We start from the raw sequence: 17,026 nt of genomic DNA, 5'->3' as shown, positions 1-17,026 counted from the left end.
GTTTTAGCGGCAAGCGCATGGCAATAAATCTGCCATGTGTGAACTCGCCCTAAAAAAAAAAAAAAAGTAAAAACCTAAGGCCATGTAAGATTGTGGCAAAAACACTATACAACATGTATTACATGGCAGCCCTGATGAAAAGCGCCATGGAGGAAGATGGGCAGAATTCACTAGGAGGCGCGCAGCTCTCACTGAATTTGGTTAGTCACCGTGCACCGCCACAAGGGATGTGCTCTAGTCAGGGGCTATCGCATTCACGCCAAGTGCTTTCTGTGCGCTCGCTCCTCAAAAAGCAGCTGGAGTTGGCCACGACTCTCATTAAAAAAAAAAAATAATAATAATAATTGCACAAGTACAACTTCTCCTTTGATAAACCGCCGCCTAGAAGTGCCTTGCCCTAATTCTAACCCTCCTGGAACACTTACGCCACTCCACTTCATTGTCCTGGTTCTTGCGGAGGACGGGAAGTCGGCACCCTTCTACGATCTCCGCCTGAAATAAGCAAAATAACCGGAATTACTTTACAATCTATAAAGTTCTGTCAGCACTTTGGACATCACATTTCTCTGCATTAAAAGAAAAAAAAAAGTTGCAGTCTTTATAAAGAAAAAAAAACAAAAACAAATCCTCCCTCCGTATTGTGTGACCAGCATCTAGGCAGAGCTATGTGTCTCCATGGTAACGGATCCTGTATAGTCTGAGCCTGTGGTCGTATTCCATCATGTGTCCCCTATATGCTCATTTACAGTTAGCAGCAGGACCACAAGAACGGGGTTTGTTTATTGACGGTTACCATGGAGACACATAAGTCTGCAGATGAGCTGCACATTCAAAATTCTAAGCTGTACTTATGACACATAATATATATATATATATATACATATATATATTATATATATATACACACAGTATATATTTCAGTATATAGTCTATATACATGACTATATACGATAAGCCAGCACTGTACCACTCATATATAACACACACAGCTCTCATATTTGTTCTGTCCTCAACCTGACACCTGCTATTAGTAAAATACAAAAACAACTACGCCGCACAACCCACAGCTGCAGCCCTCACCTCCGCCATGTTGGATGTTCCACCTCCTCCTCCCCCTTCCGTGTGTACTCAGCGCTAACTCCTCCCCTTCCCTGTTTTCCTTCCGCGCTGGCCCCGCCTCTTTCTACATCCACCAGGGCTGTCCTCAGCGCGCCTGAAATTAACGAAACACACAATCATTTTCAGAGAAATACGAAAGCAGCTTAAAATAGCCTAAGAAAACGTTTTCGGTTGTTTTTTTTTTCTCGCCATACCAGCTATCTTTTTTTTTTTTTTTTCAATCACCGGTCAGGCATTTATGGTAGACAGTTCCGAGTGAACAAAGTGGAGGGCGAGAGGGCTTTCAACGTGAATGTAGAATTACGTGAAGAGTAATATAGTACTGCGCGTGCGTGGTATAAAACAATCAACCTATAATCAAATTCATAACAGACTGACATATTTCGTTTTGTTTCGTTCACAGTTTATATCAAGCCTTGCTTTTAAAGTAGTAATAATACATTATTTAAAAAATATATATATTTATGTGAACTCGTGAGCGTCACCTGGTGGTGAGAGTGGGGTTAGCAGCACGTTACTGTAGTTACAGTGTAGAAGATGAAGAATGACGGGCGCTGCTGACGCCGTAAATCTAAAGGAATAGTTTGCTCTCTGCTAGTGATGAGCGAATATACTCGTTACTCGAGATTTCTCGAGCACGCTCGGGGGTCCTCCGAGTATTTTTTTAGTGCTCGGAGATTTAGTTTTCATTGCCGCAGCTGAATGATTTACATCTGATAGCCAGCATAAGTACATGTGGGGGTTGCCTGGTTGCTAGGGAATCCCCACATGTACTTATGCTGGCTAACAGATGTAAATCATTCAGCTGCGGCAATAAAAACTAAATCTCCGAGCACTAAAAAGTATATTCGCTCATCACTATTCTCTGCAAAAGAAAAGGACAGCAGCTTAGCCCATAAAGGACACGGCCATTGCTACGTTTTGCACTTATGTTTTACTCTCCCCTCTGCCTTCTTCCATGAGCCACCACTGTTCTTTGCATGTTTTCCATCCCCACAGCTGTGCGGGGGCTTTTTTTTTTTTATGCGGGACGAGTTGTAGTTTTGAATGACGCTGTTCATTTTACCACATATGTACTGAAAGAGGGGGAAAAAAACAAGTGAGCGTAAATCTGACAATGTTTTTTGTCTTTTGTTTTTACATCGTTCATTTTGCGGTAGTAATGACCTGACGACGCCATTAACCAGGCCGGTCCAATTACGGCGCTACCAAACTAGTGTATATATATATCTATATACATAATTGTCTAAGGGATACTTCCGTCTGTCCTTCTGTCACGGTTATTCATTCGCTGATTGGTCTCGGCAGCTGCTTGTCACGGCTGCCGCGACCAATCAGCGACGGCCACAGTCCGATTAGTCCCTCCCCTACTCCCCTGCACTCACTGCCCGGCGCCCGCTCCGTAATCCTCACCGCTCACACAGGGTTAATGGCAGCGGTAATGGCCCGCGGTGTAACGCACTCCGTTACCGCTGCTCTTAACCCTGTGTGTCCCCAACTATTTACTAATGATGCGGCCTATGCAGCATCAATAGTAAAAATAATCAAAAAAGAAGAAGCAGCACAGCTCGATAACAAGAAATGAAAGAGGAATCACTGACGGAACTTCTGAGCTCAGAATATATGGTGAGGTGCTCACGTCTGAACCACAGAAGTATGTCAATATCAAAATAAAGAAAGAAAAAGACGTGGCAACACTCACCAGTCCTGTGAAGCGGATTTGAGTCTTTTATTTAAGCATCGGTGAAGCCGTCTTCACGGCACGGGGGAGACAAAGGAGAAAGAGGTGAGCAGGGAGAGGACAACAGCCGTTTCGCGCCCACACCGGCGCTTCTACGGGTCCACGCTGGAATGGAATAACGCCAGGTGAGATAAGTGCATAAGCACCGCCCCCTCTGACGCACATCCCATTCAGCGCAGGCAGAAATCAGGTGCACATTGGAAACGTGAGTAAAAATACAAACATATTAAAATCAGTAACAGGACATGAATATCGTAATGCTAAACATATACACCTAGAGTTACGAAATATACCTGGAAAATGAACAATAGACATATAACTATGTTACATCAGGACGAAGTCACCCTTTGCATTTTTCTAACATGAAATAATTAACTTTTAAAGCTGGTCTAACATCCAACTCATGTCTCCTTATTAATACTAATTATTCAAAGGAAATATAAATCTGAGAGAATAAGAGGAGGAGAGAATGGATAATGAAAAATAAGTCTAAAGCACAATCGTGCTTAGCTAAACAAATAATTTAGCTCAAGCAATTTTTTCATAGGAACACCGACATGTCGATTTTTTCGTTCAAAACATTGTCAGATTTACGCTCACTTGTTTTTTTCCCCCTCTTTCAGTACATATGTGGTAAAATGAACAGCGTCATTCAAAACTACAACTCGTCCCGCATAAAAAAAAAAAAGCCCCCGCACAGCTGTGGGGATGGAAAACATGCAAAGAACAGTGGTGGCTCATGGAAGAAGGCAGGGGGGAGAGTAAAACATAAGTGCAAAACGTAGCAATGGCCGTGTCCTTTATGGGCTAAGCTGCTGTCCTTTTCTTTTGCAGAGAATAGTGATGAGCGAATATACTTTTTAGTGCTCGGAGATTTAGTTTTTATTGCCGCAGCTGAATGATTTACATCTGTTAGCCAGCATAAGTACATGTGTGGATTCCCTAGCAACCAGGCAACCCCCACATGTACTTATGCTGGCTATCAGATGTAAATCATTCAGCTGCGGCAATGAAAACTAAATCTCCGAGCACTAAAAAAATACTCGGAGGACCCCCGAGCGTGCTCGAGTAACGAGTATATTCGCTCATCACTAGCAGAGAGCAAACTCGCCACGCTCCCGGGACCGCTCCATTGCAAGCGGCAGCTTCCGGTCCCGTCCCAGGGCTGGTGTGTGACAAGGACCTGCAGTGACGTCACGGTCATGTGACCGCGACATCATCATAGGTCCTGCTCACACCAGCCCTGGGACGGGACCGGAAACTGCCGCTTGCAATGGAGCGGTCCCGGGAGCGTGGCGAGGAGCGGCAAAGGCGGGGGAGGGTGAGTATAGCAGGTTTTGGTTTTTTTTTTATTATTATTTTTAACATGACCTATTTTTACTATTGATGCTGCATGGGCCGCATCAATAGTAAATAGTTGGGGACACACAGGGTTAAGAGTAGCGGTAACGGAGTGCGTTACACCGCGGGCTGTTACCGCTGCCATTAACCCTGTGTGAGCGGTGGGGATTACGGAGTGGGCTCCGGGCTATAGGTGAGTATATGTTTATTTTTTTTAAAGTCTCTATACTACGTGGCTCTGTGCTGGGCAATATACTATGTGCCTGGGCAATATACTACGTGACTGTGCAATATATAGTACGTGACTGGGCAATATACCATACTACGTGGGCTGTGCTATATACTATGTGACTGGGCAATACATGACTGTGCTATATACTATGTGGCTGGGCAATATACTACGTGGCTGGGCAATATACTACGTGGCTGGGCAATATACTACGTGACTGAGCAATATACTACGTGACTGGGCAATATACTACGTGGCTGGGCAATATACTACGTGGCTGGGCAATATACTACGTGGCTGGGCAATATACTACGTGGCTGGGCAATATACTACGTGACTGGGCAATATACTACGTGACTGCAATATACTACGTGGCTGGGCAATATACTACGTGGCTGGGCAATATACTACGTGACTGGGCAATATACTACGTCACTGGGCAATATACTACGTGGCTGGACAATATACTACGTGGTTGGTCAATATACTACGTCGCTGGGCAATATACTACGTGGCTGGGCAATATACTACGTGGTTGGTCAATATACTACGTGGTTGGTCAATATACTACGTCGCTGGGCAATATACTACGTGGCTGGGCAATATACTACGTGGTTGGTCAATATACTACGTGACTGGGCAATATACTTCGTGGCTGGGCAATATACTACGTGGCTGGGCAATATACTACGTCACTGGGCAATATACTACATGACTGGGCAATATACTACGTGACTGGGCAATATACTACATGGCTGGGCAATATACTACGTGGCTGGGCAATATACTACGTCACTGGGCAATATACTAGGTGACTGGGCAATATACTACGTGGCTGGACAATATACTACATCGCTGGGCAATATACTACGTGGATATGCATATTCTAGAATACCCGATGCGTTAGAATCGGGCCACCATCTAGTATATATATATACAGTATATATATTTTTTAAAGGTGGTATGAATGTCCTCCACCTTCCTTCGGCTAGCCCAGAGATGACAGACTGTGCTCTTCACAGTACTGTACCCCTCTGTGGGTGCTTACTTTACGCCAGAAGTGTGCCCAGGTTTTCTGGCACACCGAGCAAGAATTCAGTTTGGTGCCGCCCCACTCCGCACCCCACACCCCAAGCACATATGCACTTAGCCATGTGCCGAAGAGCTGCTCTCCCTAATTCTCTCAGTGTTCAGTGAAAGACTCAAGAGAGGAAGGAAGAAAAGCTTGTTACGGGACTGTCAATCTCATATGATGGAGGTGGTCATGTGATCACTGCTGGAATCTGCAAGCAGAGCTGAATCCTGACAGTGAGGATATTACACGCTGTTAGGATTGGCTGCAGTGCTTCTTTTTATAATTAAAGGGCTCGTCCAGATTGGAGATGAAAGTCTGCAGTGACTATAAGTGGCGGAAGGCTTCTGAATTCTCACAGAGCGTGCACTGCACACTTTTAGGATTCTCCCTTGCCGGTGCCAAGAGTGGACGGTCATGTGATCACAAGTATGTGATTTGTATACTTCTGGCCACATTCCGACTTCGGTGTCTTCAGCTCCACAGGAGCACTTACCACTGATGCTCCTCTCTCTTCTGCACCCCAGCGGGTGACGTCGGCAGCGCGATCACATGACCCCATGATGCAGCAGACGTCGCTCTGACCCGGTGGTCACAGCTTTAATTGTATTCGCATCTTAAAGACGCAAGTACAGTTGTTGACTGGACTCTGGGAGCCGGCGTGCTGCAACGTTCTATGAGTCGACTGTCAGCTTGACAGCTGCTCAAAGAACCGCCGAATCCCAGTATGGGGGGCAGCATAATGCAGTCGCTAGAGGAGACACTTCGGACCACCGCATTAGGCAGCCCAACAACTGTAATTTTATGGATTTGTTTTTAGATTCTGTCTCTCACAGTTGAAGTGTACCTACGATAAAAATTACAGACCTCTCCATTTTTTGTAGGTGGGAAAACTTGCAAAATCGGCAGCGTATCAAATACTTATTTTCCCCATTGTATGTTGTACCTTCTCCCAAAAGATATTATTTTTCCCATGTTTTTTTCCCAAAGATGGTCTCGGTCTCATCCTTTCCTTCTCCCTTTCTATCATTCAAGGGTACTTTTTGTCTACGCGTCAGAAGCCTTCCGGTAATCCTTATCTCCTCATGACATCTGACGGGCTTTGTAGAGGACTCACAGCCTTCACGTCTTCCTATTTTAGTGGTTTTGGGCTCCGCGTGTTACATCTCAAAATTAGAGATCCTTGTTTCAGTTTCCACAGATTTTTCTGGGCAGTAGGACATCAGTTTTTCTTTCCCCAAGTCTACAAAGTTTCTACTTAGGCCTCCATCCTCACCAGAGCTTTGTCAGACACAGCTTGAGTTGTAGGTGCTGTGGACCGTTGTGCGCCAACTAGACCACATTGTCAATTTGTTATATTGCCCACCCTCGGGGACTAATCTAGGATGTCCCACAGTCCTGTGTCCCCAATATTGAGGAGAATATTGGATTTTACCTCTTTCTCATTGAATACATTGGTGGAGTCCCAGATCCCACCATGTTATTTAACCTTCCTGGGGTCTGTTCCTGTCGTCTCTGGACCTTAGTCTCGGCCCCTGGTACCGATCTTGTTGGTTCCTGGTTGTTTTTGTTAGTCTATGTGCACATGGCATCTTTTAGACCCCGGCACAGCTGCCGAGTTTTCCCCGGCCATGAAAGCACTTGCACTTGATTCCTTGACACGACTTTGTTGTCATTCTTGCTCCGCTACCGGCGTCGTTAACTATGCGGAAACCGCCTGAACAATTAACACGACCCTTTTTTTTTAAAACTGTACTCACGTGACACATGGATGGCTTTTATTTTTTTCCTATACTGGCACATATAAGCCAGTTGAATTTGGGTCAGGAGCTCTCGGGAGGTCCATGCACCATGGTCCGTACTTGGGACTGTGATACACAGGTGTGTGAACGTATGCCAACAGATACATTCATGTAGATCATGTATGGTAACCGGAAGCCATAGAACCTGTGGTCGCCAGATATCTGATGTCTATGGCCAGAGCAAACTGTGATAAATGCACCCTAAAGGCTCGTTTACGCTGGCCGACACACACCCATAACCAAAATCTGATCTATTACATAGAAGGTGGACGTTTAATGGTTTAGACAGGCCTACTGTGCTTCCGTTGCGTACAGAATGATCTCAGAGGTTGTCATTATCGGCAGCACATGTGCTGCAGAGAATGATGATTTTTTACGCAAGCTTAAAAATGATCTTAACCGATGGGTGATCATTTTGTAGATTTGTTGGATAGTATGAAGCCTAGCGAGCGTTCCTTCGTTCACCATAATCGTCCAGCGTAAATGCATCCTTACTGTACTTTTACCATGTGAGTCATTAACCAGACCGCTGACATCAGATGGAAGAAACATCCTGAGCCCTTGCCTATTCTTCCATTGTTTTTCCTTTAATGCATATCTTCCTCCCTAATACTCGAGCCTAGTATTACCGGCTCCATCCTCCGCAAGTTACCACACCTATCCCTCCTTGGGCTACCGCTCCCACCTTTACCAACCCCACCTTCTTGTTATCCTGAAATCTCTCAGCTTTTCTGTCCTATATGTACCTGCCTCCTCCCTCATTCCCATTGTATAAGATATATGCAGAAGTAACTGGCTCGCTGCCTCGTCCTTCTTTCCCAGCCGTCTCTTCTCTTCATGTCGTGCCTGATCTCTGTGAGAATAGGAGTAGCCCGTTCTCACCCGCACATCGCCTCGAGATGTTTTTTGGCTTTTATGACATAGTAATCTTTCCCATTCTGTGTTAAGTTGCTTTTTGAAGGTATTGGTACACCTACAAGAAGGAGAACTTTTCCAATCAGGCTAAGTTCAAGCGTCCAACATTCATGGTCCAAATACAGACCGCGATGTCCGGAGCGGCAACGGGTGTCCTAACCCGAAACCATCAGCGTCATATATTCCTATAAGGATGTTGAGTTTGGGTCAGGCGACCTTTGGCCAGTCCAGAAATCATGATCGGTCCTCAGACCACGAATATCAGACATGTGAAACCGGCCTCACACTTTACATTTATTCCAAATTACTTTAAGTTGTGATCAAATACTGTTATGGGATTATTACAATCCCAACACTACGGTTTATTGGCTTTGGTAGAAAAATTCTAATTAAATAATGGAATTAATGGTGGACCCAAATACTGTCGATGTTTAAGACTATGGGGAAAAAAATACTGATGGGGCATTTTGAAATCAACATGACTCAACCTTTATTATGCCTATAAATAAACAACTACCCCTCCAAAAAAAAAATCTAAAGTGATGACCAATCTTAATGACTTTTGGGAGAATACTCTGTAGACTGAGGTGACAAGAGTTGAAATTTTTGGAAGGTGTATGTCCCAATACATCTAGCATATAAATAATGCAGCATTTCAGAAAATGAACATCATACCAACAGTAAAATATGGTGGTGGTAATGTGATGGTCTGGGCCAGTTTGACCACTTCTTAAAAGCAAAATTAAGACTTTGGAGTGGCCTAGTCAAAGCCCTGACCTTAATCCGATTGATATGCTGTGGCATGACCTTAAAAAGGCGGTTCATGCTGTGAAACTCTCCGACGTGGCTGAATTACAACAATTCTGCAAAGAGGAGTGGGTCAAAATTCCTCCAGAGCGTTGTAAAGGATTAATTGCCAGTTATCGCAAATGCTTGATTGCAGTTGTTGCTGCTAAGGGCGGCCCAACCATTTATTAGGTTTAGGGGGCAATCACTTTTTGACACAGGGCCCTGTAGGTTTGGATTTCTTTTCCCTTAATAATAAAGACCTTCATTTAAAAACTGCATTTTGTGGTTACTTGTGTTATCTTTGTCTAATTTTTATATTGGTTGGGTGATCGGAAACATTTAAGTGTGACAGACATGTAAAAGAATAGGAAATCAGGAGGGGGGCAAAAACTTTTATACCCAACTGTATTATCCATATTGGATTTTCGATCCTCGGTGTATGGTAAAATATACTTTCAGTCACGTCAATCATAAATGTGACTGAGGGATGCGGAGGAGAATCCATTATGCTAATAGCTGCTGACTGTGGGCAGCATATGATGGAGCGAAAGGAGCTGAGCAGATTGATATAGAGGCTTATATATCATTACATATGGATCCCTTAATAAAGATGAATATGAAAAATGGCTTTATGCTATATCATGCAAACAAGCTTCTTTAATGTTGAGACCTGAGAACTTTTGGCAGTCCTGTCTGTCTCACTAAATCCTTCTTAATAGGGTGTGAGTAGCGCTAGAAGTAACTGACTCATCCCGTCTTCTTCATTCCTGTGTCTGGCGGTGTTTAATGTCAGGAATGGTATCTGTCTCCATTTTTCATCTATTTTGTTATTATATCAGTGTTTCAGAATACAGGGGTAGGCCTCATTAAGATGTCCCTTTTTTTTTTCTTGTACGTGAAAGTGAAAAAAAAAAAAAGCGACTGATTTTCATCACTGATTTTCTCCTATGCCCCCCAAAAAACATTACCAAAACTTTTCCTGACCATTTAATGCAAAAAAACAAGCAGGACGCGGATTACATACATCCAAATAATGGCACCTATTACATGGATGTATAGACTGGCTGTCCCTGCAGGAGGGCCCACTCCTGGATCAGGGGTTCACCGGTGGGATTGCGGATTGAAATTCCACAGCATGTGTCCATTTCCGCTGCGGATTTTCTCTGTAACGTGGATGGAATTTTGTAAAATCTCAAAATATGGGACTAAGTCCTGGAAAATCCAGGAAAACGACCATGAAGCTGAAACAGGCAGAGCAAAGCTGCACTTGACATGTCAGAGTAACTAGTACTCGGAAAGGGTGGAGCGCAGGTAACTGATACTAGTTATCCGCAAACAATAACAGGAGCTAATAACTGTTCCCAGTTTCATGTTCATACAGGAGCAGTCAAATGAAACCAGTTATTCTATTAATTATCACCACCCTGTAATTATTACAGCTCAACCCAATATGTTTTGAAATACACCCTGCACACTTCAGTTTACTTCACGTAATGTGCTATGCAACTTAAAGGCTGCGGATGGACACTTTTTTCATTAAAAAATAAATGATTGTTACATGTGTTAGTGCAATTTTATTAACTTAAGGTAACTGCTACGTTTTAGACTGCAACATTCAGTCCTTACTTCATGTTCGTGCAGTTTGCAGCTTGATCCCAGTTTCAGATCTCCCTCTTGTAGGAATGTCTCTCCCAGTAATAAAGGATGGATATGATAACTGTATCTTCCAGTAATCAAGGCTGGATATGATAACTGTATCTTCCAGTAATCAAGGCTGAATATGATAACTTTGTCTCTCCCAGTTATGAAGGTTGGATATGATAACTCTGTCTCTCCCAGTAATAAAGGCTGGATATACCTCTGTCTCTCCCAGTTATAAAGGCTGGATATGATAACTCTGTGTCTCCCAGTAATAAAGGCTGCATATGTTAACTTTGTCTCTCCCAGTTATGAAGGTTGGATATGATAACTCTGTCTATCCCAGTAATAAAGGCTGGATATACCTCTGTCTCTCCCAGTTATAAAGGCTGGATATGATAACTCTGTGTCTCCCAGTAATAAAGGCTGCATATGTTAACTTTGTCTCTCCCAGTTATAAAGGCTGGATATGATAACTCTGTCTTTCCCAGTAATAAAGGCTGGATATGATAAATTTGTCTCTCCCAGTAATAAAGGCTGGATATGATAACTCTTTCTCTCCCAGTAATAAAGACTGGATATGATAACTCTTTCTCTCCCAGTAATAAAGGCTGGATATGATAACTCTTTCTCTCCCAGTAATAAAGACTGGATATGATAATTCTGTCTCACCCAGTAATATAAGGTGGATGTGATGTCTGTCTGTATTCAGGGTTTTGCTGTCTTATTTAGTTCTGTCTCTCCCAGTAATAAAGGCTGGATATGATAACTCTGTCTCTGCCAGTAATAAAGGCTGGATATGATAACTCTGTCTCTGCCAGTAATAAAGGCTGAATATGATAACTCTGTGTCTCCCAGTAATAAAGGCTGGATATGATAACTGTATCTCCCAGTAATATAGGCTGGATGTGATAACTCTGTCTCTGCCAGTAATAAAGGCTGAATATGATAACTCTGTCTCTCCCAGTAATATAGGCTGGATGTGATAACTTTTTCTCTCCCAGTAATAAAGGATGGATATGATAACTCTGTCTCTCCCAGTAATAAACGCTGGCTATAACTCTGTCTCCCAGTAATAAAGGCTGGATATGATAACTCTGTCTCTCCCAGTAATAAAGTCTGCATATGATAACTCTGTCTCTGCCAGTAATAAAGGCTGGATATGATAACTCTGTCTCTCCCAGTAATAAAGGCTGGCTATGATAACTTTGTCTCTCCCAGTGATAAAGACTGGATATGATAATTCTGTCTCACCCAGTAATATAAGGTGGATGTGACGTCTGTCTGTATTCAGGGTTTTGCTGTCTTCTTTAGTTCCTATATAAACAAGGCTCCAGTATTTTACTTATTTCCACTTCATGCGCTTTCCCCCTCTTTAGGGTATGTGCACACGATGCGGATTTTGCTGCGGATGCGCAGCAGTTTCCCATGAGTTTACAGTACAATGTAAACCTATGGGAAACAAAAAACGCTGTGCACATGCCTCGGAAAAAAACACGCGGAAACGCAGAGGTTTACAATCCGCAGCATGTCACTTCTTTCTGCGGATTCCGCAGCGGTTTTACAACTGCTCCAATAGAAATCCTAGTAACACTAAATCCAGACTCATAGTGTGACCCTTACCAATTGCTTGGTCACTATATTACCTCCATATATGTCAATACAAAAATAGGAGAAAAACATGGAGTTTTTAAAAAACGTACAAAATTCCTTTAATAACACATATCAAAAAAAACTAACAAAAAGATAACAGACAAACAATAAAGAAGATGATATGTAGATGCCTAAAAACATATACAGCGAGCCACAATTCCATATAATAGCATAACACATGATGACATTCGGTCAGCGTTGCCACTGGTGAGGAGACACCTATACCTTCCTTCCTCTCCCTTTATTGTTTATCTACCTACCTCTGTTGTTTACAATATGGTTAACTACATGGACGGATCCTAAAGGTACCGTCACACTAAGCGACGCTGCAGCGATACCGACAACGATCCGGATCGCTGCAGCGTCGCTGTTTGGTCGCTGGAGAGCTGTCACACAGACAGCTCTCCAGCGACCAACGATCCCGAAGTCCCCGGGTAACCAGGGTAAACATCGGGTTACTAAGCGCAGGGCCGCGCTTAGTAACCCGATGTTTACCCTGGTTACCATCCTAAAAGTAAAAAAAACAAACGCTTCATACTTACCTACCGCTGTCTGTCCCTGGCGCTGGGCTTCTCTGCTCTGGCTGTGAGCGCCAGTCAGCTGGAAAGCAGAGCGGTGACGTCACCGCTCTGCTTTCCGGCCGCTGTGCTCACAGCCAGAGCAGAGAAGCCCAGCGCCAGGGACAGACAGCGGTAGGTAAGTATGTAGTGTTTGTTTTTTTTACTTTTAGGATGGTAACCAGGGTAAACATCGGGTTACTAAGCGCGGCCCTGCGCTTAGTAACCCGATGTTTACCCTGGTTACCAGCGAAGACATCGCTGAATCGGTGTCACACACGCCGATTCAGCGATGTCAGCGGGAGATCCAGCGACGAAACAAAGTTCTGGACTTTCTTCCCCGACCAGCGATATCACAGCAGGGGCCTGATCGCTGCTGCCTGTCACACTGGACGATATCGCTAGCCAGGACGCTGCAACGTCACGGATCTCTAGCGATATCGTCTAGTGTGACGGTACCTTTAGAATGACCAGGCTCATTACAATGGAGCACTGATCACTTTATCAGAGGGGGTGATCTTTGATTAGTTTTGGGAGTTGTTAGGTGGGTGGTGTCTCGCACCTATTACCACATATCATGTGTTATGCTATTATATGGAATTGTGGCTCGCTGTATATGTTTTTAGTCATCTACATATCATCTTCTTTATTGTTTGTCTGTTATCTTTTTGTTAGTTTTTTTTTTTGATATGTGTTATTAAAGGAATTTTGTACGTTTTTTAAAAACTCCATGTTTTTCTCCTATTTTTGTGTTCCAATAGAAATCCGCAGTTGTAAAACCGCAGTGAAAACCGCAGAAAAACCGCGATAAATCTGCAGCGGTTTTCCACTGCAGATTTATTAAATCTGCTGCGGAAAAATCCGCAGTAGACCAGAATACGTGTGCACATAGCCTAAGGATTTTTTCGCAGCAGATTTCATAAATCCGCAGTGGAAAACTGCTGCGGATTTATCACGGATTTACCGCGGTTTTTCTGCGGTTTTACAACTGCGGATTTCTATTGGAGCAGTTGTAAAACCGCTGCGGAATCCGCAGAAAGAAGTGACATGCTGCGGATTGTAAACCGCTGCGTTTCCGCGCGGGTTTTTCCGCAGCATGTGCACAGCGCGTTTTTTTGTTTCCCATAGGTTTACATTGTACTGTAAACTCATGGGAAACTGCTGCGGATCCGCAGCTGCGGAAACGCGGATCCGCAGCAAAATCCGCATCGTGTGCACATAGCCATATACTTTCTCCCCTCTCCAAGCTTTGGAGTTCTGGTACAACCACTTCCCTGCTGTTATTTCTAACACTGAGAGTAGAGAGGAGAATAGCCAAGAGCCATCAGAATTAAGCAGGAGCTCAGACGGATTTGTAACGTTTTTGCAAAGCATTCAGCTATGTAAAGGAATTACAAAAACTCTGGGGCAGCAAGATGTTGGAGCATTTTTAATTAAGACTATTTAGAATGTTGCTTAACTTTGCACATAGGCACAAAATGACCATTAAATAGTATCAGTGTAGACAGCCTTCAAAGGAACAGAAATGTAAATCCAGATGTTAATGTTGTCTGTGTGTTACATCCATGTCTATGCTTACTTTCTCTGCTTTTTGTCATTGGGCGGACCCTTAACTGCTGCTTAGGACATGCCTGATGGGACTAGGCTAACCAGTTCTTAGGCCAGTCTCATACGTCCAGATAATTCCGGTACCGGAGAAATCGGTACCGGAGTTACCCGTGTCCGTGTGCTCACGTATCACATTAGTGTGGCACACGTGCGGCAGCCGTGTGCCGCCCGAGGACCACACAGATCGTGCAGGAGACAGCGCTACAGTTAAGCACTGTCCCCTGCTTTTGGTGCTGAAGGCGGCATTCATTCCTTTTCCCCAGCAGCGTTCACTGGAGAGAAGGAATGAAAAATCAAGGTTTTTTGTTGTTGTTTGTGTTAAAAATAAATTTTGGGGTCACCTCCCGCCTCCCATCCCCTGTGCGCCCGCCCGCTTGCCGAGCAATACTCACCCAGCTCCTGCGATGTCTCCTCTCAGTGCTGGCAGCAGGTCCTGTGTGAGCGATCACGTGGTACCGCTCATTACAGTGAGGAATATGCGCATATGCGGGCGGTACGTGCACACGGAGGAGAGTGCACACTGTTCCCCGTGTGCACGATGTATTGCGGTACGTGCTGCTGGAGAAACGGAGACATGTCTCCGTGTTTTGCACACGGACATACGGTCCGTGAAAACACGCTGACATGTGCAGAGACACATTGATTTTAATGTGTCTACGTGAGTCAGTGTCTCCGGTACGTGAGGAAACTGTCACCTCACGTACCGGAGCCACTGACTGAGGTTATTAATGGTTGCCTGAAGAAGGTTGTGCTGCTGAATGCACTTGGGCAAATCATCAAGATCCACTGCTGGCAGCTCCTGTGTGATCACCGACCATGGAAGCCCCGATGTGCTGGATGGGAGTCAAGACGGTAGCTGTGTTGGACAGCTGGCATAAAACTGTAACAACAGCGACGATGATGGCGTTACAATATTGAATTGTTTTTCACATATACCTTCGTAGCCTCAATCCTTAGTGACGGAGTCGTTTTTGTATTTTTGCTTCTTTTAAGTCACTTTTCTTTTCTGTTTTTTTGTCTTGTGATGTTTGTTAATTTTTTTCTGTCAAATTCTTCAAAATGACGCCCGCGTTTCTTGAGTCTTGCGCAAAATAAACATGCTCCTTAATTTTGTCTTTACTATTTTGCAAAATTGCATGAAAATTACAGCCAAATAACTGGTTTACGTAAAATCGCTCTAATGTGCCAACTGCAGGACATCGGCACCAAATTTTGTGACTTTTTGAAAGGCTGCAATAGATTAATAAAAAAAAAAACATCTGGAAACCCCAAAGCAGATCCGCAATGGCGAACATAAATAAAAAAAGGGACAAACATAGATATAACAGACTTTAATAAAGGTGCCAATTAAAATAAGAATTGTGGTTCAGGGACGCTTAAAGGGACTCTGTCACCTGAATTTGGCGGGACTGGTTTTGGGTCATATGGGCGGAGTTTTCGGGTGTTTGATTCACCCTTTCCTTACCCGCTGGCTGCATGCTGGCTGCAATATTGGATTGAAGTTCATTCTCTGTCCTCCATAGTACACGCCTGCGCAAAGCAATCTTGCCTTGTGCAGGTGTGTACTATGGAGGACAGAGAATGAACTTCAATCCAATATTGCAGCCAGCATACAGCCAGCGGGTAAGGAAAGGGTGAATCAAACACCCGAAAACTCCGCCCATATGACCCAAAACCAGTCCCGCCAAATTCAGGTGACAGGTTCCCTTTAAGTATTTGCCGAGGACATTTCTGCCCCCAAAAAGGTGTCTCGTGGCAGGAAAAACGTAGTGTAAAATATGTGGGGTTTTACTTGCATTTTTTATGCACTTTTTTACTTGCGTTTTATGGGTGAAAAAAAGCTGAAAAAATTAACTTTCAGCAGATTTGAAATTCCTTTAAATTTGCAAGGAAAAAAAAAAGCAACATGTGCATGAGACTTCAGGAATCTCAGCACTTTTTTTGGTACTAGAAAGTGCTTCAGTTTTTGTGGCGAAACCCGCACGAAAAAAAAAATTGCGACAAAAACAACATTTGCACATACCCTAAGGCCAGTTTCACATGTCAGTGGCTCCGATACGTGAGGTGACAGTTTCCTCACGTACCGGAGCCACTGACACACGTAGACACATTAAAATCAATGCATCTGTGCAGATGTCATTGATTTTTTGCGGACCGTGTCTCCGTGTGCCAAACACGGAGACATGTCAGTGTTCGTGGGAGCGCACGTATTACACGGACCCATTAAAGTCAATGGGTCCGTGTAAAACACGTTCCGCACACGGACGTTGTGAATGTGCAGTCCGTGTGCCGTGCAGGGGACAGCGCTACAGTAAGGGTACGTTCACATTTGCGTCTTTGGGCGCAGCGTCGTCGACGGGTACCAACGCATGCGTCATGCGCCCCTGTCTTTAACATGGGGGGCGCATGGACATGCGCCGGTATGCGTTGTCATGTCAGACAGGGCACGGACGGCGCTACAGGTAGCATTTTTCATTGCGTCACATTTCCGATAAAAAACGCATGCAACGCACTTGCATCGTAAATGCGTAAAAAAACCACATTAGTGGCTATGTAAAACGC

At 44.1% G+C, this 17,026-nt stretch overlaps 1 protein-coding gene across 4 annotated transcripts in view; it reads right to left on the bottom strand.

Annotated features, from left to right (window-relative positions):
- KAT5 (lysine acetyltransferase 5) overlaps positions 1–17,026 on the bottom strand; it is a 47,080-nt gene that overhangs the window by 24,023 nt on the left and 6,031 nt on the right. For 3 of the 4 annotated variants that reach the window (XM_069739676.1, XM_069739677.1, XM_069739678.1), the window contains exons 1-2: positions 1,081–1,214; positions 426–492 (exon numbers count right to left, since the gene is read on the bottom strand). In XM_069739676.1, the coding sequence (XP_069595777.1) occupies positions 426–492; positions 1,081–1,089 (76 nt within the window). In that variant the 5' untranslated portion in view covers positions 1,090–1,214. Of the gene's footprint in view, positions 1–425; positions 493–1,080; positions 1,215–17,026 lie in introns of those variants that run through there. The other variant, XM_069739675.1, reaches the window with a different exon arrangement.

Source organism: Ranitomeya imitator, chromosome 9, assembly GCF_032444005.1.
Source record: "Ranitomeya imitator isolate aRanImi1 chromosome 9, aRanImi1.pri, whole genome shotgun sequence".
Classification (NCBI taxonomy): Eukaryota; Metazoa; Chordata; class Amphibia; order Anura; family Dendrobatidae; genus Ranitomeya; species Ranitomeya imitator.
This window is presented reverse-complemented; position numbering and strand designations above follow the sequence as displayed.